Source organism: Podarcis tiliguerta (assembly GCF_965153285.1).
Source record: "Podarcis tiliguerta genome assembly, chromosome: 7".
In the NCBI taxonomy this organism is placed as follows: domain Eukaryota; kingdom Metazoa; phylum Chordata; class Lepidosauria; order Squamata; family Lacertidae; genus Podarcis; species Podarcis tiliguerta.
In genome coordinates this window covers 34,154,266-34,179,584 of record NC_139540.1, presented here as the reverse complement: position 1 = coordinate 34,179,584, position 25,319 = coordinate 34,154,266, and the positions used below count along the sequence as shown (strand labels likewise).

General features: G+C 41.9%; 1 protein-coding gene across 2 annotated transcripts in view; it reads right to left on the bottom strand.

Moving 5' to 3' along the window:
- PDE7A (phosphodiesterase 7A) overlaps nt 1-14,661 on the bottom strand; it is a 49,457-nt gene extending 34,796 nt beyond the window's left edge. Inside the window, exons 1-2 of one of the 2 annotated variants that reach the window (XM_083451226.1) lie at nt 13,807-14,661; nt 1,024-1,084 (exon numbers count right to left, since the gene is read on the bottom strand). In XM_083451226.1, the coding sequence (XP_083307352.1) occupies nt 1,024-1,084; nt 13,807-13,944 (199 nt within the window). In that variant the 5' untranslated portion in view covers nt 13,945-14,661. The remainder of the gene's footprint in view (nt 1-1,023; nt 1,085-13,806) is intronic. The other variant, XM_083451225.1, reaches the window with a different exon arrangement.
- Nucleotides 14,662-25,319: the final 10,658 nt, after the last annotated feature.

Genomic DNA, 25,319 nt, shown 5'->3' with positions numbered 1-25,319 from the left:
CTCCTCCCACTCATCCATTTCGCATCAGTCACCATTGTGCTATTTCAAGATTGCTATCACATAACAATATTCAGTTTACAGTTTAAGCTGAAACTTTCCTATACAAATATTTGCTTGGATGAGTCATTCAAGTTCAACTTTAAGAAAACAAATTCTTAATCTCATATGTGCCAAGTTTCTGCTAGTCTCTTTGTGCATTTGAAATAAGAAACACGGCTACAAGAACTAACCTTTAAAGCAAGCAAAGTTGTTACTACTCAAATAAAGGTAAAGGTAAAGGTACCCCTGCCCGTACGGGCCAGTCGTGACCGACTCTAGGGTTGCGCGCTCATCTCGCTCAAGAGGCCGGGAGCCAGCGCCATCCGAAGACACTTCCGGGTCACGTGGCCAGCATGACGAAGCTGCAACTGGCGAGCCAGCACCAGTGCCGCACACGGAAACGCCGTTTACCTTCCCGCTATAAAGCGGTACCTATTTATCTACTTGCACTTAGGGGTGCTTTCGAACTGCTAGGTGGGCAGGAGCTGGGACCGAACGATGGGAGCTCACCCCGCCGCGGGGATTCGAACCGCTGACCATACGATCGGCAAGTCCTAGGCACTGAGGTTTTATCCACAGCGCCACCCGCGTCCCTACTACTCAAATATATCAGCCTTAATACATAAAATGTGCAATATGAAATGTTGAAATATAATATTTTCTCTAATATTTGCACCCACCCCAATGCCTTCATCGCTTCTCTGTTAAATCTGCATTGCTGGGGAGCCTGTGATCTCCTATTTTGTGATAACCTTTACCTTATGCATTTGCTCAGTGCCCGAATGTGTGAAATTTGTGCTAAACAATATTGAAATACTAAGAGCCAAACAGCAAGCAACAGCAACACACGTTGTGAAAAGCTGAAGAGGGAGGAATAAAAACCAGAAAGGTTTTAAAATGCAGTGGTGTACACCATCTAATTAACAGCAGACAGCCACACGTATATACATACATCTGGATGTTGAAACAAACAACCACACTTACCTAGCATGCGAATGTACAATGCAGTTTGATCAGAACTGTCATAGGATATTGCCCCACGTCTCTGGAAACAAAAAAACAGAAAAATAATTATTTCTGAAATTAGGCTTTGGATGGTTTACCTCCATTAATCATGTTTAAAGGAGTTGGTCAGCAGACTGCACAATCCCACCTCCACACCCCCACACACCTTAACCATGGTTAGAGGCTTATTTGCTACAACCTGCCTTTCTTTAAGAATGTTTTTAGACTGCTGGTTCTTGAGACTTAGTGCTTACTTATGCTTCTGGATTCTTATGTTTTTAACCACTGATATGTTTCTAGAATGTAACCACATAGTTGTTATGCTCTAAAAGATGTGAGATAGTGATAGTGAGATATTTATATCTTATTCACTATTTGCTTTATCAGAGCAACTGATGAAGATGGAAGACCTAATATTTTGCTATAAGAATTTAAAATTGGTTATAGTCACTTTAATAAATATATGGTTTCAGTGATTAGCAGCACGCTACCAGGATCCCAAACAAATCTATCTGAAGTGCTGTTTGATGCTTTCATTACTATCTGTATAACTACAGTTGTACCTTGGTTCTCGAACGACTTGCAACTTGAACGTTTTGACACCCGAACACCGCAAACCCAGGAGTGTTCCAGTTTGCGAACATTATTTGGAACCTGAACATCTGACGTACCTTACACAGCTTCCAACTGAGTGCAGTAAGCTCCTGCAGCCAATCAGAAGCTGCGCCTTGGTTTTCAAACGTTTTCGGAAGTTGAACAGATTTCCAGAATGGATTCTGTTCAAGTACTAAGGTATGACTGTACTGGTATTAAAAGAAATTGAGGTTTAGGCTGCTTTGGACAGAGTCCACTCTCTTTGATCAAGTTTGATCAAGTTTGCAGTATGGCAGTAGTTCCAGATTGGTAATCCGCGGACCCCTGGCACCATTCACCTGAAGAAAACTATCAAAATTTTCAAAAGTAGGGGGTCCATGGCTTGGCTTTTTAAAAACAGGGGGTCTGCAGTACTTAGCTACAGTGGTGTCCCGCAAGACGAATGCCTCGCAAGACGGAAAACCCGCTAGATGAAAGGGTTTTCCGTTTTTCAATGCGCTTCGCAGGACGAATTTCTCTATGGGCTTGCTTCGCAAGACGAAAATATCTTGCGATTCTTTTTCGCTCCCCACCCCCTTTTTCTAAGGCACTAAGCTGCTAATAGCCTTTTAGCACCTAATCTGCTAATCCCTTAAGCCTTTAATAGCCGCTAATAGCCGCTAAACCGCTAATAGCGCCAATCCGCTAATAGGGTTGCTTCGCAAGACGAAAAAACCGCTAGACGAAGAGACTCGCGGAACGGATTCTTTTCGTCTTGCGAGGCACCACTGTAATTAGGAACCACTGTAGTACAGTGGTACCTCGGGTTACAAACTTAATTCGTTCTGGAGGTCCGTTCTTAACCTGAGGAATGCTTTCGCTAATGGGGCCTCCTGCTGCCGTCGCGCCACTGCCACACAATTTCTGTTCTCATCCTGGGGCAAAGTTCTCAACCCAAGGTACTACTTCCAGGTTAGCTGAATTTGTAACATGAGGTGTCTGTAACCCGAGGTACCACTGTATAGGGTTACTTTTGACTGGCACTGTTTGCAGAGCTTCCAGTGGCAGTGCTAATTAGGAGTGCTTTTTACCAGAGCTAGTCAGTTATCCACGCTAGATACTTGAAGCATACTTCTCCCAACATACCTCCCATCTATAGGACACTAAGATGGTTACCCATACACTTGTTAGTCAATTACAGTTAATATCAGCACTGATGTAGCCGTTAACCAAGGCTACAGCAAGAGGGAGAGGTCAGTGTTCTATTGTGCAAGTTCACACAGTGCTGAAACCCAATCTTTACAACCTCTGTCCTTCTGAACTGCTTTGAATTATTTTGTATGGGAAAGTAGAATATAAGTAATACTAATCCCTTAAGTATGGTTAATGGTTGGAGAAAATTAAAGTCTACATCACCCAAAGAGACCTTTAAACACTAGGTATGTAATCCTACTACAGTTATTCATGTAGTGAATGCAAGACATTAATTTGCATTTTACATGCATAGAATTAGCTGAATGACAATCATCATCCATTCTCACCTGTTCTCTTGGTAACCATTTTCTACATATAAAGAATAAGTATTCCTTTTAGTCATTTTTTTCCAGTGAGCTTATATAAAAAGAATGCTGGCATGACAGAACTAAAGCTTGTGTCTAGATTTTAATTAAAGGTTTACTTTAAAGCCTTTCTTTAAAAACTGGAGTGCTATGTACATTCAAGTCTCCTACTGCTAGCTATGGAAGAGTGACCTCCAAATGTGTATAGGAAGCTTTCTTCCTCCCAAGCCCACAATAGTGAAGTCCATCTGGCATATACAGGATGGGCTCACGACTAACAGCGATGAAACACTGTGCACTATTGTATAAAGAGATTGCTAATTAGTAGAGCACAATTAACCTGCTCTATACGCAAAACGCTTATCACTGTAATATGCCACTAAACTGTGCCAATTTAAAGTGCTTGTGATTACCATTATAGCCCTTACCTAAAGCAGGTTACTAAAGGACCTCCTGGATTTGAATCTGCCTGTACCTGAACACCTGTGTCTAAATTCCCGTTGTGGTGCTGAGCTGTGGTGTACCAGAGCTTTCCAGCAATGACACAAATATGGAATCAAACTCCATGTGATAGGAAAGTCCCATTCTTAACTAAGAACCAATCATAAGCAAGCATATTTAAAATATACTGTACAGTGGTACCTCGGGTTAAGAACTTAATTCGTTCTGTAGGTCTGTTCTTAACCTGAAACTGTTCTTAACCTGAAGCACAACTTTAGCTAATGGGGCCTCCTGCTGTTGCGCCGCCGCCGCTACACGATTTCTGTTCTCATCCTGAAGCAAAGTTCTTAACCCGAGGTAATATTTCTGGGTTAGCGGAGTCTGTAACCTGAAGCGTATGTAACCCAAGGTACCACTGTACTAGTAACCTGGCATTTCTCTAAGCCAACTGCTTTCTATCCTCTCTCTTTCCATTGGCTCCTGCTTCCTTCTCCCCATTCCTTGGGACCATTGTACATGTCTGTGGCTACAGCTACATCTCTTTAACTGTTTTCCGTATTTCCCCACCCCACCCCGCAATTTGGCTTAAGTCCATCTCTTTGACTATATTAGTAAGGTGCTGGCCACGTTCGCCAAGATTTGTGTCCCAGCTTCCCAAAACTTAAACTGTTACATAGTTGTGTTTCTAGATCTGAAGAAGCCAACCTAGAGTCCTCTAGATGTTGCTGAAGTACAACTCCAACTATTCCCGACTATTGGCCTTGCTGGCTGAGACTGATGGGACATGGAATCCAACAACATCTAAAGAGCGTTAGGTTGGCTAGCCTAGACAGCAACACTACTGTCTTTGCTCACTTCTGTGTGTCTGCATTAATTCTTGAAAGTTATTTTTCCATGCCTGTTTGGTTCCAAGTCCTCTTCACTCCTTTCGCTTAGTGTGAGGTATGTTGCTTGCTAAGGCAAGCATACAGGAGAATAATACGATGGGCATTGGTATAATGACTAATAATTTTATCAAAAGAGAGACTTCTCAAACACGGAAAAAGTAATACAGACAGGTCTTGCTATCAAAAAACGAGCCAAAATTTTCAATTGAATTCTATGGGGAATTTTGATCCCAAGTTGATGAAAAACCCTGAGGAAACTACTAATTACTAAGGAAGGTATCCACATGTCAATCAAACAGGGGATACAGCAGCACCCATCAGTGTGGTGGAGTACGTGCTGCTGCAAGCCCAAACACTTCCAAAATGATGTTCTCTGAGCAAGTCTCATTCATAAGGGTGGCAACAGCACAGAGAAACTGAAGGAAACAACTAAAACAAAAAATAAAAAAGTAAATACTAGAAAGAAAAGTAAACAGAAGTGAAAGAAGGGGAGAGGCCCAGCTCATGCACTAAGGAGAAATGAGCAAGTGAAAATTCACCAGGATGCACATGGCTATGGCAGTCTAAGCAAAAGTCACACCCCTTGATCATGCACACAGAACAAGACTCAAGAGCGCAGGCTTCTCACCAAAATACTTGCCTTGCTCTAGAAAGTTCCTAAAGTAGCTCTGTGCACATTCAGAAAGCCCAAGTGGGACTAAATTAAGTCCACTGATTTTAATGGATGTCCACTGATTTTAATGGATGATCGCCCATTAATTATTGGATATACAGGCAACCCCACTTTATGTGGGGTTATGTTCCAAGGCACCATACACATCAGTTACTTCTGGGTTGCCGCGGAGTGCAACTCGAACCCTCAACTCAAAACACATTCAACTGGAGGTATGACTGTAATGCAAAGTGTGGCCAAGAGTCAGGAATGGCAACTAGACAATTAGGCAACTTTGAGACCCAAGGTATGTGAAAAGTAGAGTATAATAATAATAAGAGGCCCACAGATTACTCAACACTAGCTTAGAAAATACAGACATAAGTATTTGCAATACTGGGCATTTTTTTTTAACATCGGAATTTGATTACAAGCAACTTATATCTAGTCTTTAATTTGTTTAAACTAAATTGCTTCAAACAGAGTGCTATCTGCACTAGTGCAAAATGAAAGCACAAATGTTCCAGCTTCCACTGTTTTTATTAAACGGCCTCGGCCCAGTATACCTGAAGGAGTGTCTCCACCCCCATCATTCAGTCCAGACACTGAGGTCCAGCACCGAGGGCCTTCTGGCAGTTCCCTCACTGCGAGAAGTGAGATTACAGGGAACCAGGCAGAGGGCCTTCTCGGTAGTGGAACCTGTCCTGTGGAACGCCCTCCCATCAGATGTCACGGGATGTCAGGGAAATACACAACTATCCGACTTTTAGAAGACATCTGAAGGCAGCCCTGTTTAGGGAAATTTTTAATGTTTGAAGTTTTATTCTGTTTATTATTATTATACATATTTCAGCACAATACCCCACTACTTCAGAAAACAAGAAGAATCTTACTACTCAAGTGGTACATCCATTCACAATGGGAAGAGTCACCAAATTTTCCTGTCTGCACCCCACCCACACAATATCCTGCAGATCGAAGACCTTCAAGAGCAGAGGTGGGAGGGAGGAGATTAGCAACACAAACACACAAACACAAAATCTGTATGATCCATGCTCAGCAGGATCTTTGGATCCAAGCTGTTATTTATGGTGTAATTCTTTATATTATTATTAAAAGAATTTTAGGTTAGATTAGAATATCATATTTTTAATGCCATATAATTTTAAAGGCTACATGCTGTTTTTATACATTAACAGGAATTATCCACTAAGTTTCCTTTTAAACGAATGTAAGAGATGCCTGTAAAAGCCAACTAAAAATCTGCTTTAAAAATTCATGTTTTGAATCATTTGGGAAAGGCGGCAGAGATTCCAATCCTATCAAAGTACAGTACTGGTTCATTAAGAAGTTATCTCTAATGGGACAAATAATGCTCTGTAATTGTTATAATATTTCCCAGAAGTCTAGTGTTCTAATGAATTCACTACCTCAAAAAATTACATATCCTCTAAAATGAAAATGGCTTTCACAGGCAATATCTACAAGAGGTAAAACTAGCTACTGAGGTGTGAATCTACAGAACTTTGTGAGGGACTCTTAAGGAGATAATTGATACCGGATAATTAATGGCAAAGGAGGGGGTGTTGGTTCTATTAAGAATATCAGAGGATATTGATGGAAAGCTTACAGGCATGTGATTGGTTGGGATCAACAAGAGACATGTGATCTTCCTATTAATTGCTGCAAGTTTTATTCTTGCTGCAGGGTACAGGAGAGATAGAGAAAGTAAATTATCGGTTCCCAGTTATTCAAGCAGCTAAATGTTAATGCTAAGAACTGAAATACTTTCTCAGAAGAAATGTGTAAAAACATAAATAACCATTTATAGGTTATCAAGGAAGCCAATAAGGACTACTTCAAGTTAATATTTTTGTACCCATTGTTTATCAATGCTGTTATATGGCTAGAATACAAACTGAGCTGATCACCTAAATGTGGAGTCAAAGTGTTTTTTTCAAAACATCAACAATATTTTTGAAGCACGCTAAACATTATTAAATAATAATATAATTTTCAATAATATTACCCATTTCTGGAGGCCCAGGTAGCCTCCATGGCTAGAAGTGCCTTTTACAAGTTGTTACGGTACGACAATTTCAAAGATCCCTGAACTAGGAGAGCCTGACCACAGCAGTTCAGGCACTGGGGACTCAAGACTGCATTAATATAATGCACTCTGTGTAGATCGTCTCTTGCACTTGACATGGAAACTCTAGTTAGTGCAGAACACTGCTGCAATAGTGCTGGCACAGTAAGTATGAGCCTGTAGGCATATAGCACCTCTACTCAGGGATCTGGTTTGCCAGCAGCGGCTTAGTCATGCTGGCCACATGACTCGGAAGCTGTACGCTAGCTCCCTCGGCCAATAAAGCAAGATGAGCACCGCAACCCCAGAGTCAGGAACTAATGCTCAGAGGTCCCTTTACCGTTATCCAGACACATAATTGTTGACACATTTTAATCTTTTTCACTGCTGACAATAAAAAAAAATTAATAATTTTAATATTTCTTGTAAACTGCTTAGAGATTTTACTATGATCAAGCAGTATATAAATTTTGTAAAATAAATAAACCAAAATGTATACAGTGTGCTTACAGTTCACAGGACACCTTCCATACTGGCAGCAGCTATATTCAGGAAATAGCGGGTTCCTGACTTCCTGATAGAAGTGTTGATGATTTTGGAAACGAATCAGCAATAACTACCAAAGGACTGTGAGTATAAGTTAAGTATTGTGCATAGGGCAGCAGTAAAATTGTGCAACCCAGGAAGAACTAATTCTAGTCAATTAGTTGCAATTCACCAGCAGCTCAGTATCAGAATTCCATTTATTATTTGCAAAGACTGTATCAAAAATTTAGTGACATTTGGAATGCCTCATTACAGTGGTACCTCCGGTTGCAGACGGAATCTGTTCCAGAGGTCCGGTCGGATCCCGAGGTTTCCACTGCGCATGCGCGTGTGGCAAAACCGATCAAATACTTCCAGGTTTGCCGCTTTCGCATCCTGAAGTTACGTAACCAGAGGGTTACCTAACCAGAGGTACTACTGTACTTGTATAGAGCAAAGTATTTTGGGAGCAGTTTTCAAAAGTGTTGTGGAAACAGGTTGCATGTTTGAAGCAAATGGGAGGAGCTACAGCTGAGACCAATTTTTCTTCAGCTTTCATTCTTTGAAGATCAAAAATGTAGAGCCACACAAACGTCTCTCCCTTCCATATTCCTTGTTTCCACACAAATTCCATCCTACATTCCCTACATTAACCATGATGTAAGGTTTCATTTACCCTAATGTTAACCATAATTAGCTCTAGCTCAATTGTGGGGAACCTCTGGCACATGGGTGTAATTAGGCCTGCCGGGCTCTTTTGGGCAAACCACATCCACCTTTCCCAGGGCCAGGATGGAAGATGAAATGTTCATGGGAGAACAAACAGTGTGCAAGTCTATGAGATAGCTACTAAAAATTTCAGAAAAATACTACTACTGCACAAGACAAACATCATTTGATACAGCCTACTCTCATCATCTTCATTCTAAATTCTAATCAAGAATTTAGAAAATCTAATCACTTATCAGCTTCCACATACAAGATTCATTCCCTCTCTAAATACCCCAAGCTTGATTAAGAACATGCAATTTAAAAGCTTGCACTCTTTCTAAAACTAGGTGGTCTAATGTTTCGCTAACACAAAATCAGACTATGAAGCCAGATCAAACAAAGAGGCTGAAGGTTATGTCTGCTTATTTTCTCTACTATCTGACCTTAGAATGCTCCTCAACATTAAGAATATACAAAATATTTCAACACTAATCCACTGCTAACTTAAAAACACTAATTAACCCACTGTCTCCTTATTGTTGTCTTTAACAAAACACCAACACCAAACCTGCCACAATTTATCATTCAAGAAAAATCCTGCCAAAATTATTGGTTAGACTCAAATACAGTGGTTCAGTATGAAACTGTAGTACAATTCATCTTGAAAATTTAGTAAGCATGTTTATCTACTGAAGCCTCAACTTCAGACTCCCTAGTTATCACTGCAAAAATAAACTATTAAAGGAGCATAGTGGTGCTGATCGGTCACCAAACTTCTCACACTCAGTCCAAGATTACCCACAGGCAAAATGTTAACAGCCCAAAGTACAAACTTAAATGGCTGCAAATGTTCCCTGCATCAGAACTTCAAAATGGCAAGGATGGAAAAATACTGTTGTATAAAATTTAGGGGAGCAAAAAAAAAACCCCAAACCTGCAAAGCTTCAGTGCAGAAGGAAGCTTAAACTTCCTTCTATAACATTTGACAGCTACTTTTATCCATTACCAAGGAACATGTGAAAGCACAGGTTACTTCTGAAACACAGAAGGAAAGGAACCCAAAGATGTCATTATCCCTATAAAACAGAAACAGTCAAGACGTGCAGATTAGCTGACAATAGAACACAACAGTACAGTCAAGGAACCGAGATATTATCAAAGTTATTTCAACTGATCCAATCTCATTGCCTGCTTGAGTTCAAAGAAATCCATCTACCCTGTGTTTGCATATTGCCTATCAAAGGAACTGTGACTTTAAAAACAGAGTGATTGTGGGGAAAGCTCTGCCTTTTTTGTTTGCTAATATTACCATACTTTTCCATGCATAAGACTAGGGTTTTTTTACTTTAAAATAGTGTTAAAGGGGGGTAGTCTTATACACAGGGGCAATCTCCCCCCATTTTCTTAATTTCGAGTCCCCAAAAATAGAGGGTGTCTTATACACAGGGGCGTGTTATTCACGAAAAAATACGGTATTTCACTTTTGTTTTGATACAGCTGTGAGGGGGCTGAAAGTGCTCTTGAAGAAGATTCTAACCACACTAGCACAATGTGTCTAAAAGTATGCTTTCTTTTAAAGATAAGACCTTGCCCTGCTACACCATCCAAGACCAGCATATGTACAATAAACACAATACTAGAACTATTTATGAACCCTCCTGAATATTGCACGTTGTTTAAACCTGATTGGTTACTAGAACTGATTTGTCAATTGTAAAACAAGTTACAAAAGGTTCATCAGAATCTATTGGTACATTCTTCTGTTTTGGGTAGCATAAATGGAAAAAGATTCTGAATGCAATACTTATCTCTATCTCAGGCTCTCAAACTGGCTGTTTATGGAGAACACTTCTTGTGATGCAAATGACAAACTCTACAGTCTTTAAAGTTTAAGGTCTAAACTGAGAAGGGGACTTCATAACAATAAAAATTATGTGGCAAAGAGGTTTGCCTGACTTGTAAAATAAAAGATCTCACCCTACTCCTTCAGTGAGGTTATTCAGGGGAATTCTAAGTCAGCATTTCAGGTTAAGGTTTTCACTGGTAATAACAAGGCATTTGATTCACACTACAATAGTTAAAACTGTTAAACAAAAGACATTTGAAAGACTTTTGCTTTTATGTAACAGATACCTGGACCAAGGCAGAAATAACGTTTAGTACACAGAAAATTGACTAACATGTAACAAAGTTAGCTGATGTCAGCCAACTTGCTTGTGTTAAATACAATACCCCAAAGCTATTTTATATATATTTTATATAAATATATATTAAAAGCTATTAGGGATAGCAGCTTCAGCTAAAAACATCAGAGTCAAGCAATACTATGATCCTCAGGCCTAAACTTCAAAGTAAGTTTCTCTAACCTTCAGAAAAATGTGTATACAGGCATACCTCATTTTATTGTGCTCAGATATTGCTCTGTGCTAGGATGTGGGTGAAGCTGCAGGCAGCCTGGCCACTCTCAGGGGAAGAAAGCACACACACGCATGCATGCACGCACGCACACACACCTCGCTGTCCCTCTTTTGGCCACTGGCAGGAGCAAAACTAGGCTTTATTTCACCTGGGTCAAAGACCCAGTTTGTCACACACACCCCACATGCATTTGCATACACACACACACACACACACACAGAGGCTGGAAGCTTAAATGGTGCCCCCTCCAGAGGCTGCACTCAGGGCAAAAAAACTGGCTAGCCCTCCCCCCACAGCTCTGCCACAGGAGCAGAGCTGGCTAGGGCTGGAACCAAGTTTTCCCTTCCCACCCCTGCAGCCAGGAGGGCCTGGCTTAACAGACTACAGTATAGCTTACAATAACTTTTATACGCAGGGAAAAATGCAAAATAATAGTGATCCACTTTATTGCAATGTTTGCTTTATTGTGGTGGTCTGGAACTGAACCTGCAATATCTCTGAGATATGCCTGTACATGCAAACATGTTCAAAGCGTAAAAGAACTTATGGCTAATGTACTAGTGCCAACACACACACACACACCCCACAATCCAGACAAGGAGATCCATGAGCATATCACTTCCTGTGGCAGGAACTGCAGGTATTTAATTTAATTTTTGCTGAATTCTTACGTGAACCCTTTTTAGGAGTAAAACACAGCATATGAATTATTTTAAACTACAGCAAGAACAGGACATTTTCATGTTGTCATTGAAGCACTAACACCACACTATTTGCAGATGTTGCAACCGAGGCTAATACCTCTGAATGTCTACCTGCATCCTGTTGTGGGGGGGATTAGCAAATAAAAATGGCAGACAGGAAAAGAAGTAACCACCCTCTTCCCACACAGTTTCACCGTTCAACCTTAAAGCTAATTTTCTTTACAAAGACCCCAGTTAACAGTTAAATGTTAATGCATAACATGTAGTTCCCAATAAGAGAATCTCCACCAAACAAAATCTGTACTTCTTCTGAATAACTAGATGATGCATACTTTTCATTCTACTCTTAATGCAATGTTCATAAAAGTACAGTGGTACCTCAGGTTACGCTTCAGGTTACATACGCTTCAAGTTACAGACTCACTAACACAGAAATAGTACCTCAGGTTAAGAACTTTGCTTCAGGATGAGAACAGAAATCATGCAGCGGCAGCACAGCAGCAGCAGGAGGACCCATTAACTAAAGTGGTGCTTCAGGTTAAGAACAGTTTCAGGTTAAGAACGGACCTCTGGAACGAATTAAGTTCTTAACCCAAGGTACCACTGTATTCCTATATGCTAGCACTTAAAACATTGGGCCAACTATTTATGTTCTCTCTATTAAAATGAATATTCCCTAACAAACATATTCTATAACAAACTCTGACGTGATTATACACCAGTGGAAGAGGCAAAACCTTGGATGATTTCCTCTTCTCTTAATAAGAGATTTACCCACATATGTCAAAGACAGGACAAAATTCCATGACCTTTTAAATGTGTTTGTTTTTGTTATTATGCATTTTGTGTGATCCTTGGATGAAGAGTGGTATACAATTAATCAATCAATTAACTTGATTGATTGATTGATTGATTGATTTCCACCACTAGATACCCAACAGTTCAATCTTATACATATCACCTCAGCATGAGTTCAATGGGGCCTATTTCCAGGGTAGTGGGTATAAAACTGAAGCCTAAATAAGTTTAGAAAATACTCAATTTAGACCTCAATCGTATACCCACCTCTTTGAAGTAAGCCCCACTGTACTGTTTATAACCACAGGCCTTCGTAGCTGTTGTACAATATTCTATTGCAGTATATAGTTTATTTATAAATAACTTGATTACTTCTGAGTAAACTTACATGGGATTATGCTATTTGAGAATACTCACAAATCAGACAATAAAACAAGTACATTATATCTTATTCTGGGCAGATGCTTTAAAGTTCAGAGATTTGTTATCATTTGCAGGGAAATCTCAGCAGACTGCATCGGGGCAACAACAGATTGGCAAATGAATTCTGAAAACATTTGAAGAGAAGAGAGCCAAAAATGGCAACAAGATCTATTTTTCCACACTCCACCGCCTACCTACATTTATTATGGATAGATTTGTTACTGTTATAATCACAATGGGATACATCAATGTGAACTGCACAGACAACACTGGGGGTTTTTTTTAGAAACCACTGCAAATCTAGGACAGTTCTATCTAAAAGCTTTCAGTGGTTGATAAGGGAAGAACATTATATACATTAGTCCATATGGTGTTAGGGAAGGAATCCAATATTTCACAAAACATTTAAGAGACTGGGCGCAATCCACTCAAATGTAAACAACTAATTCTCCCTCTAAAACCTTGACTGAATCACACCCTGTGTAAGTTTTATAACTACTCTGACATGAAGGGTAAAAAAAAAAGTCTTTAAAAGATGTCACTACAGCTGTCTTGCAAAATAAAAATGCAAGTGTATTGGCAATAGCCAGCTGGTAGCTCCCCCTCCAGATTCTCAGCAGTATTATTTAGCCCAGGAACATTTAATAGAAGACAACCATAAAAGCAGAAGCTACCCTAGCTTTCCTTGAAGAAACGTGTCAACAAAAGCAGGACAATATAAATGTACAGTGAAGCACCTCAAAGGCATCGCTATGTACTCCGGAGTGCATTTCTACCCAGCATTACAAATGACAAAACTTGACCGGCAGAGAGCAAAGAGCGTATTCCGCAGAGGCAAGCGCCTCTTCGGCATATTTGCTTCTGATCTCGTGTGTTTTGCAAACTCCCCAATTCCACGGACTCCTCCACCAACCCCAGCACCCCATTTCTGCAGGGGAAGGGAGAAGCGCGAGGGGAAGGGGGTGTTTCGAGGCCGCCTCACCTGAGAGAGCTGCCTGGGGTTGGGGCAGCCGAAGAGCGCGGAGCTGGAGCTGAAGCTGATGGCTCCTCTGCGGCTGAGGACGTGCTGCGGGACCGGCCTGTCCAGAGGCAGCACCGGCAGCTGGTAACATACTTCCATTGAAACGGAGGCGCCGCCGCTTCGTCTTCTGGAGCGCCCACAAAAGCCAGGCCAGGCTCCCGGAGCGAAGCGAGGCCAGGCCCGCCGCCCTCACCTGCCCCACGCGCCGGGAACGGGTCGGAGAAGCGGCGCTGAGGGGGCTTTCCCCGCACCCCGGCCCACCCCGCTCCGCGCCCGCCGACGCAGCCCTAGGGAAGGCTGAGGGGGAAGCAAGTGCCGAGGAGGAAGAAGAAGGGCGAGAAGAAGCAGCAGCCACGGCAGCGGCGGCGGCAAGTCCCGTCTCGAGTCCCCCGGTCAGCTCCGGGACGGCCGCGTGCCGCCGCTCATGGGTGCCGGCGAGCGGGCCCGGGTGGCTGCGGCGACGGCGGCGGGCTGATTTGGGTGAGACACAACTCGGCTGCGGCAGCGCCGCTATTGTCCGGCACGAGGCGCGGCCCCGCGCGAGGGGAGGGGCCAGGTAGTGGCGGTTGGTGATGCCGCAGCTGTGGTGGAGGCGACGGAAGCGTCAGCGGGGCGGGGGGGGGGAGAGCAGCTGCGCGTGCAGGAGCGAGAGGCCGCCTTTGCCTCTCCCGCGCCCGCAGTCAGGCGCAAGCCCCAAGCGAAGGCGAGCGCACGCGCCCAGGGAAGCACCAGCCAGGGCGGGCGGGCGGCCGGGCGGGCGTGCAGGCTGTGTGTCGGCGCGCCTATGCGCAGCGGGGACGCCGACGGAGCTTGTGCGTCGTGACGTCATTCCTCCTGCCTGGCTTACCCCCCCCCCCGTTGCTTTTGCTAAGGGAGAGTAAAGGGAGGGCGGGTGCTTTCTTCACAATCGTTTCCCTGCTCAGTACTGTATATAGGATCTTCTTTTTCTTTCCCTAGAGGCCCCTTATGTCTCTTCAGCTTCGATCTTCTTCGTTCTGCAGCACCTCGTGAGGAGAAAATCTCTACTGATGTTCTGGCTGAATGCAGACTTGATGGCCGCAACATCCAACTGGCTTTTCCTTCCCCCTCCTCGCCCCTGTTTTAATTATCTTACCTACAGAATCTCACATAAATTGAGTTACATTTTAAAGGGATTCATGTGGCACTCGGCTCTTTTGTTTGCTGGTGGTGGTGCAGCAGCAGCACTCAAAACCGCACTTCTCAGGCTCAGCCGGCCCTAGGCAACCTCTGCCTCGCTTTGCAATGTGGCTCCAGCTCCACTTGCCTTCTTTCCTCTCCCCTCAACCCATCCTACAAATGCCTTGTCAATTTCTAGCCTGTTCTCTGCGAGATGGCAGGAGATGAAGGACTCAAGGTGACATGATAAGAGTCATTGTTGACAATTGCTCACTTTCATTGCACTCTCGCCTTTGTTTGCATGTTTTTGTAGTGCTTCAATTACCTACAAAACCTGTTCGCCCAAAAAGGATTAGCATGAGAAAAGAATTGTGTTGTAAGCTATGGAAAACAATGGCTCTTATCATACTGCTTCAGCTCTCAAAAATGATAGGTTGCAGGGTATGTGTGAAGAAAGCACATGAAACCACAGCCTTGCTTGAAGCTAAGCAGGGCTGGGTCTAGTCTGGGACTGTCTTGAGAACCACATGAATGCCACCATGGGTTCCACGAAAGAAGAAAATCTGGATATAAAAATAAGTAAATAATTAGTCTTGTATACAGCTTTGTATAGTACAATGTACCGGTAAGTCTTCTGGGAAGAAACTCCAGCACTCCTGGCATGCTGTTGGCCCTTAATCACTGGTACACTTCAGACATCCCTAATACCTAAGAACTCACTCATTTCCCCCAGTTCTAGTTACCCGCCGAGGCACGTCAGCTAGGAGCTCCCCCGGTCACCGCTCTGGGGCGTGCCTTCAGCCCACACCTCCATAGGCTTCGGACAGGGCCACGCCCCCCGGAATCCTTTAACGGACCACCCTTCGTTCACTGGGGGGAGGTGATGGCGTTCCTCCCCCCCCCACATCCTCTGAACCCCTTCTTACCAATGCCTACCGCCACACGAGCGCACGCTCGCTGCCAATCCTCTCATGCCTGAAACCAATCACCTATACTCTTTGCAACTTCCCCCAGTTCTAGTTACAGGTAGGTAGCCGTGTTGGTCTGCCGTAGTCAAAACAAAATTTTAAAAATCCTTCCAGTAGCACCTTAGAGACCAACTAAGTTTGTTATTGGTATGAGCTCTCGTGTGCATGCACACTTCTTCAGATACCCCAGTTACCTTCATAGACTCCAGCGGTGTATATATATATGACACTTCCAAGAGAGGGTTTCACTAAAGAGTACACCAGGTATCTAAACAAGTAAGTTTGTTCTAAAGCTTGCTGATTTGAGCACCATTTATACCTAGGACTATGTTTGCCCCAAATCATAATATTGGCCTTGAGAGTATTTTATAGATAGACTTGATTACAGTATGTGCTGAATACCTCAAATAGATTTTGAGGCCCAATCGGGAAAGAGAGGAGCACTAAATCATCGACATACGTCAAGACTGAGATCTTTCTGTTCCTAATTACCAGAGAAGGGGTTTTTTCATTGCCTAATTATGGCAGCAAATCATTAATATAAAAGTTTAAAAGAGTGGGAGACAGAACACAACTTATTGGAGATATGCAATTTTGCCGTCGCTTGAAAACTATCAAAAAAGCAACGTTCTTCCTAAAGGGGAATTGTGATTCATATAAGAAGGTATTCCCATCCAATAGTTGAGGAACCATAATTATTCTCCAAATGATGTAGTGTAATCATGTTTTTTTATTTATATAGAGGAATTACTGAATCCAAGGGTGCCACCAATTAATTTTCAGGCTTTTAATCAGACTGAGACATAATGCTAAATCACTGGCACATTATAAATGCCTAGAATGCATGTTCCTTCATAAAGCATCTTAAGAATGAGCAAGAACAAGATTGTATGTCTGCACATGCTATCAGGTTGTGTATAATGGATTTTATTTTTACTTTTTTAAGGTACAGCACTTTCCAAACAAACATCCAGTAGTGTGGGACATTTCCCAAAATTGTTTACTCCTGCTCTGCAGGGATATACATATCAATAGTATGACCAGGAGGCCAATCACATGGGCCTTTCACACCGAATTGGAAGCTTCCCTGCTGGTAATTCTGGATGACAATACTGCAGAAAAGACCCTCAAAAACAACCCTGACCCCATAGATTGCATCATGCTGAAATAGCTCCCATATTATTGTGAGTGTGTTTAAAGGGCAACTGAACTGATGTAATAACATCCCTCCAAACAAACCCCACGTGCCAGACTATAACATTATATATGTAAAGGGAGGGGGAGAATTCCCAGAAGAAACATAAACAATTGAAAGCACCAAAAGCACCAAACCCATTGAACTCTAGCCACTTCCTGCTCCTGCTGCCAAAGCAAATACGCAGGTGGAGTATAATGCAAGATCCAAGATTGCACAATGGAAGGTGTGGAAGTATGAAAAGGAGAGAGAAAACAGAGTTCCTGATCATTTTTCTTTGAAATTTGAGAGCACCGTGATAAAGGAAAATATTTCCTCAGCTTACTGCGCCTCTTTCTCCACCCTCTTTTGTTTCCTCTTCTCAGCTTGTCTCTGCTTGTCACCTTACACTTGCTATGACATATAGAACTCTAGCCCTGTAGCAAAAATGGATGGGTAAACTGATAGGCCACAGTATTGATATTATCAGGTAATAATTGTGATTTATGATATGAATTCTCCAGGCTGTTACCAGAGCCTCATGGGGTTAGGAAGGTATCAAGGAGATGATTACCAGAGAATGAACAACATTTTTCACCATTTGTGATTTTTTTCACATTTGTGTAGAACAAAGTAATATTATCTGGTAAGGGATTAAAAGCAAAGGAGATGGAGGAATAAAAATAAAGCCTGGTCAACAGTATGGTTAATGATTATGCAAATTTGACATTTGACCCTTTGCTATATCTCTCTGACTGATATCTCTACATCATCTCAAAATCATGGTCATATGGGTGATACTGAAAGCCATGGGATTTATTGGGTTCAGCAAAGAACAATGTAGAAAGAGAAAGCAGATGGGAATGCAAATATAGGCAAAGACACGTAAACTATGGTTTGTTGAGGATGCTGAGAGCCCACAGGTAAACCTACAATACATAAAGTGTAAAGCAGGCTCGTTCCATGATGTCCATACCAGTTTGTGGCAACTTACATTCTTCTATCCATTACTTCACACGCAGCAGTACAGACAGCCTGTGTGACCACATTGCCAACATCTACACTACATTATGATACAAGCCTAGAAAAATCAGAAGCTGAATACATTTCAAAGTTCTTATTTTCAAACAATAATATTTGTTTTAATTAACTACAATGCTTGTAGTGTTTATTGGATGAGTTTCATTTGCACATGAGTGCAGAACCCGTGCAACTCATGTACAACTGTGGGAGGTAATGACATCTCACTATGTGCAAGTCTAATATTTAAAATAACACGCTAATTGTGAGTGGCTATTACAATTTTGGTTCAAAACATTTTAGAATGTGGTTCACATTTCACAATGGAGGTAGCATCATTTATATGAAATGAAATCTTGTTCTTTACTAAAATTAATTAGCAACCCTTTAAAAGTGCAAATAGAACTCTTATTTTCAGCCAATTAATTTTACAGAAACTGCAAGCAGAGTGCAAATAAGAGGTGTTTCCCACGATACAGGAATTTACTATTTGACTAATAGTGCAAACCCATACTCAGAGGTTTGCCAACTGAGGAGCATTTGTATCATGGTATTGAGCTCAGAGTCAAAAGAGAATAAGCCAGACAAGTCTGAGGTGGCTGTACCACCAACTGGAGAATCAGGTCAGGCTCTTGGCACTGGTATTTCTGAGTCAACAGAGCCCAAAGACTGATGGTTTGGAGCCCACAGAACCTGAGGCTAGCATTCTGGAACCTGCAGAGCCTAATCCAGGACCCTCGCACATGCCACCCCCAAGTTTGACTTAGAGGAATCAAATATTTCCCATTCTACCACACCTGCCTAGCAGCACAGGAAATGTGTCAGGCAAGAGGCCACAGAAAGGCTCAGGCAAGCTTGCCTGTGGGCCAGAAGGTTATAATAATAAAAATTATAATAATATAAATAATAAATAATTTTTAATACCCTGCCCATCTGGCTGGGTTTCCCCAGCCACTCTGGACCGCTCTCAAGAGAATATGGGTGTTTGATGTTATAAGACCCACAGCCTTCAAACCAAGGAAGAGGAGCTTGGGAAAGGTAGACTGGGTGAAGTGACTCAAGGCCTCAGGTTCATTTCCAGCCCTACCTTCAGCCTTTGTTGGAGCAAGTTGCCCAGTTGGAACTTTCTGGGCTGTCTTGTCCATTGGAATACCTGGTAAAGATGAGCCATATCAATTAGGATGAGAGGAAGGCTCCCAATGCCATTGGAAGTGCAAATATTCCACCTCTACCAACCACACACCTATAGAATTGCCTCCACATGCTGCAGGATGGCTGTGCTAGCTAAGGTAACCCACCGTTGGATCACTAAAATAGGATAGAGTCATGGATGGGTTATGGTCAACACACTGGAGGACTGCAAACTATCCCAGACCCCAAACACCTTAATTTCATTAGTGTGCCAGCAAACTCACCAGGAATCTATACCAAGTTAGAAAAAAATATAATAAGACTCAATTCCCACCACCTCCCAAGGTACGTACTGCTTAGATGCCATGTGCACTCTAGAGAGGTAACTCTGCCTGCCTTTACCAGCAGAACTCTGAATGTGGACTCAGCTACATTGGCAAAGAAAAGGCGCTTTATATGTGTTGCATATGCATTATGACACTGTGACACCAGATGGCGCTATGGAGTTCCATTTTTCCTAACCCGATTTCTCATACAAAGTTTGCAACGCGTTTAACTGAAACACCTCTTTGATGTGTCTAGATCCAGCCTGAATGATTGCTCTATTAAATATGTACAGTGGTACCTCGGGTTAAGTACTTAATTCGTTCCGGAGGTCCGTTCTTAACCTGAAACTGTTCTTAACCTGAAGCACCACTTTAGCTAATGGGGCCTCCCGCTGCTGCTGCGCCGCCGGAGCACGATTTCTGTTCTCATCCTGAAGCAAAGTTCTTAACCCGAGGTAATATTTCTGCATTAGCGGAGTCTGTAACCTGAAGCGTATGTAACCTGAGGTACCACTGTATCATATTTTCAATGTCCTTTTCTTCTAAATACGTATCTTAGGAATTGTCTTCTCTTTAAGATTGGTCTTAAAATTTGTTTCACCTAATGTTTGACTAGCAGCCAGGTTTAGAAAACACATAAAATCTGAGTGGTCGAAATGTATGGCTCAAATTCCTACCCCACAGCTTTTATATGAAAACAATGTTGTCACTGCAAACAAGGTGTCTACTTTCAATTTGCTTTGAAACAGTGTTTTAAAGACAGCTTAAATGTGGGTTGTATAGTAATGCCTGTCAAGAAAAGTTGCTTACCAAGCTTTTAACTCTTACTCAAAAGCTGACAGCTAACATTTTTTTTAAAGCGCCCTCTTTGTTATAGCCTTGTCTTAAAACCTCCTTATTTTCTACATGAGCAGTTTTCACTGCTGTTCTTTTTTCTTGATCTGCACTCTAATAAACCATTTGAATTGTAACCCTCTTAGAAATAATAGATATCTTAAAGCCTGAATCAGATCATTTGTAAGTTGGAAGGGAAGAGATACAGTTAATTGGGGCAACAGTATGCTTCCATTTACTGTTGGTATTTAGCATTTATTTGACACCAGAGGAGTGCTAGGCACTGGAGATGAGGTAAAGAGGCCAATTCAGGTTTACGGCCAGATTTCAGTCTGCATGGGCTAGGTCAGCGATGAGGAACCTGTGACTCTCCAGATGTTGTTGGACTACAACACAATTCTCTGGGAAGAGGGATTGATTATTAAGCTGATTATAGCTTTGTAAGGGCAATAGGGGTCTCCTAACTCCTATAGTGCAGATGGGGCATTAACTCCTTTGGGAGAGTATTCCCAAACTAGAAAATTGCTAAAATTGCTCTCCTCCATGTTCTACAGATATACCTGTCCAACAGATGGAAGTCTCAGCTGAAGATCTTAATGCATGCACAGGTTGGTATGGGAGAAGGAGGTCCATCAGATGTTTAGATTCTCAACCATCTCAACCGTTGTTTTTAAGGCAAACAACAACACCTTGAACTGGGCTCAGAAATTAATATAATACGCTGTAAATATAATTCCTTCTGAATAAGGGTAATATAGCCCCACTTAGATAAACCAGTTGGAACTCTCAGAGCACAGTTCTTCATTAATTGGAACTTTCAAACCATCTTCAAAGGTAGCTCCATGCATAACTCATTATAGTAATCAGATGGTTGCTGCTCAAGCTTTGAGCATTACTGGATAATAATCATAGAACCATAGAACTGTAGAGTTGGAAGGGACCCTGAGGATCATCTAGTCCAACCCCCTGCAATGCAGGAATATGCAGTTGTCCCATATGGGGATCAAACCTGCAACCTTGCCATTATCAGCACCAAGCTCTAACCAACTGAGCTACATTCTAGATGTAGATCATATAATAATATGATGATGATGATTAAAATTTGTACACCACCATTTATTTGTAAAGTTGATTTTCTCAATCCATTCTAGTTGGGCTTAAGTTCCGGCTTTGGATCTGAGATTATGATGATGTTCCTGGCTCCACATTTAGGTGAGAGATGAGACTACTGGGAACTATGAACGCTCCTCTTCCATGACTTTCAACTCTGAAACTTCCTTCCAATAAACCTCATCGTACTTCAACCCCTCAGGTTTTCAGGGGCAGGTGTTAAAATCTTCATTTTTCAACAGGCTTTTAGACAAATACAGAGATTTTAGGAAGGCCCTGGTTGCATATAAATGGGTGTTATTACAGCTCCTTCGTTTCAGGGTCATTTTTACCTATTGCATTATATGTAATTTTATTGGCCATCTCTTTGCAGACCAATCCAGCCATGTAAACAGTTTCTCACAAGCACAGACATAAATCTGGTGGGGATGCATACATAGTAAAGTTAAACCCCTGAGAAATTTTTCTAGGTATAGTATTTCTAGGTACTGATAGCTGATGACTAATGAGTTCTTTATCATGCAGATTTGAGTTATTACCTTGAAATATATTAAATAAAGCTAGTTATGGTGTCACTTCTATTTGCTGCTTAGTAATTTTGCTAATCTTACATAAAACTGACAACCACAATTTTGTTATACTCCCACCACATATGAATATATGTACCTCACCTGCCTCGTCTTGGTGAAGTTTCTGCGTGTTTTGTGCTAATTTTCTTGGTATTAAATACCATCTATGAATGAGCTCCCTTTTGCTGGCATAAATCAATTTTAAGGGCAATTTAGACCACCATGTAGAACACTGAAGTAAATCTGCTCTTTGAGTGCTTTCCATAGGCATCCCATTGGCCACTATGAGAATAGGATGCTGGACCGAACAAGCCTTTTGTCTGATCCAGCAAGACTTAACTTCAAACAAACAAGGCTGCTTGTATTTATGTTCTGGCTGCTCTGCAATATGGCACTACATCCTTAAGGTTCCTTTTCCACAATAATAATAATACATATTAAAAAATAATATTTCTGGCTACAAGCCTGCTTTGGAGAAGGGGGTTACTTCCATAGTAAAACTCAGTAAACACAGTAAACTCAGTAAAACACAGGCATTCCAGTAATAGGAGCCAACTTCTGGGGGCTGAGGGGGTCTTCACTCCCCTCCCTCGCGAGTTGATGGGCATTGCCATTCAATGGGGGGGGGTCACCACATCATATTATTGATTATGTTGGGCTGCCTCCCCCCCCCATTTTATTCAAGTTGGCACCGCTCATCCCAGCACCTCACTGCTGAAGTTTTTCAGTACGTGTACTTGAATCATTGTCTTTGTTTCTAGTGATTAAATAAGAAATTCAAGACCACGTAATGTGCCAAACCATGGACTAAATATTAGACATCTGTATCTTTATGATTCTGTAACTGCATTGTATTTATCTGTCATGGATAAGCTATTTTCCTTGGAAACAGGCCAATGCCTAGATTAGCTTTATTGGTTAATGGAGTCATAACAAGAAATACCTTGCAATAAAAGATAACTTGAATGCTGAGGAGGCGCCTGCTTTATTAGAATTTCCTCAGTGAGTTTTTCTGTGGATCTAGGATCTCTTCATACTTTTTAACACTGCTGGTTAGACGAAGGGCCCCTCCAGACAAATGTTATTGTTTTCATTAACATATTCTTGACACAATCACGGTGTACTGGTGGTTGATTTGTTCTGCTTCCTTTCGTTTTGTTATGCTTCCCCAGTGTTACCACATGACAGTACTTAAAAGAAGAGATTGCTTTGCTTGATAGTGCACCATATTTCTTTACAATACCAGGTCATTCTTGGCCATCTCTTTCTCGTCTGTGTTTTTATACCACAAATGTACTGGTTTATTTTTGCCCCACTTTTATTCCTCTTTAGCTCCTCCAGAAAGCAATACTGTGGTACCTCAAGTTACAAGCACCTCAGGTGACAAACGCTTCAGGTTACAAACTCCGCTAACCTGGAAGAGTTACCTTGAGCTGAGAACTTTGCCTCACGATGAGAATGAAAATTGTGTGCCGGCGGCGCAGCAGGAGGCCCCATTAGCTAAAGTAGTTAAGAACAGTTTCAGGTTAAGAACGGACCTCCAGAATTAATTAAGTTCTTAACCCGAGGTACCACTATACTTCTTTATTTAACAGCTAAAGAGAACCCAGGATTAGACAGCTGAGTGAAATGATATGTTTCCAAACCCACAAATGCAAATGTTTGCTATCACTACAGAAAACAACAAATGGTATCCAAAAGCTTATGCAAAAACTCAGGAAAAACAGACACAGTATGAACACAGTATCACAGACAGCAAAGTATAATTAATTCTCACAATTCTTCATAGAAACACCAGCTTTTCCCAAGGGAAAAATGCTTCACTTATAAGTAAGGAAGCTGGGTCTTCTCAGCCACTGGGTTTGCCATCCTACACACACTTACCTGAGAGTCTTCTTTGGTGATCACTCGTAGCTGAGTAAGATTGTTTTCCATGAACACAGCCTTAACAGTGAGTCCGTAAGTTACTGTGGAAGCCAATTCTGGATCCACAGGTCCTTCCACAGTGGGGACTGTGAGGGTTTGCCAAGCATGCCTTCCTCTTGGCACGTTTCTCCCTTTCATGCTGAGTTTGAGTGTCTTTAAAGTCCATGACACCTTTGGTAAAGGCTGTTCTCCAATTGAAGCACTTGCAGGCCAATGTTTCCTAGTTGTCGGTGTTTATACTACTTTTTTAAGATTTGCCTTGAGACAGTCTTTAAAACTCTTTTGTTGACCACCAGCATTACGCTTTCCATTTTAAAGTTTGGAATAGAGTAGTTGCTTTGGAAGATGATAATCAGGCATCTACACAACATGACCAGTCCAACGAAGTTGATGTTGAAGAGTCATTGCTTTGACAGTGGTAATCTTTGCTTCTTCTAGTACATTGGCATTAGTTTGCCTGTCTTCCCAAGTGATGTGTAAAAATTTTCGGAAATGCCATTGCTGGAATCTTTCAAGGAGCTGGAGATGGCATTTAAAGCAACTACCTGAGAGTACATTTCATTGAACTAAATGGGACTTCTACGTAAACCTGCATAGAGATTGTGCTGCGAATAAACTACAATATTCATATATATATATATATATATATATATATATATGCAGGTTTTGGTGTCCTCGGGTGTCTTCCCGTGTAAAAGTTGGGGTGTCTAGGCGACGTTTCGACGAGGTCTCACTCGTCATCTTCAGGCTGGTGCTTTCGGCTTCTTGTTACTGGAACAGAGCAGGATCTCAGTGTTTGAGTTCCTATAAATACTGTTGAGGAGGTGTGGTGTATAGCCTCCAATGTTCTGGGCAGAGAGGAGGTTCCCAGGCTAGTGTGCCTTTTCTTCTTTTGTTCCTTAATTACTTGAGGGATATCTTGAGTGATTTCTTGAGTGATTTCCTGAATCCCACTTAGGTGGGTCATTAGGTGTGGATTAGTTGCTAAAGCCTTCGTGTCTTGAACTCTTGAACTTTGTGAAGAGTTTTTCTGAGAAGATGGCTGTACTGCACTTGGCTGTGCTCTGGCTTGGCTTCGTGTATAGGGGCGAGCTGTGGTTTTGTGGCCTGTGCCAGCCAGATCTGTGTAGGGATTGCAGGGGGGTGCAGCATCCGGAGGTGCCACCCTGGTTTGGCTACTGGATGGTGTCTGTAATTTATCTGTGGAGAGGGTCTGGGTTTGGGTCTGGTGTGGTTGATTGGTGATGGCGTTCTGTGTGCCTCTGGATCTGGTGTCAGA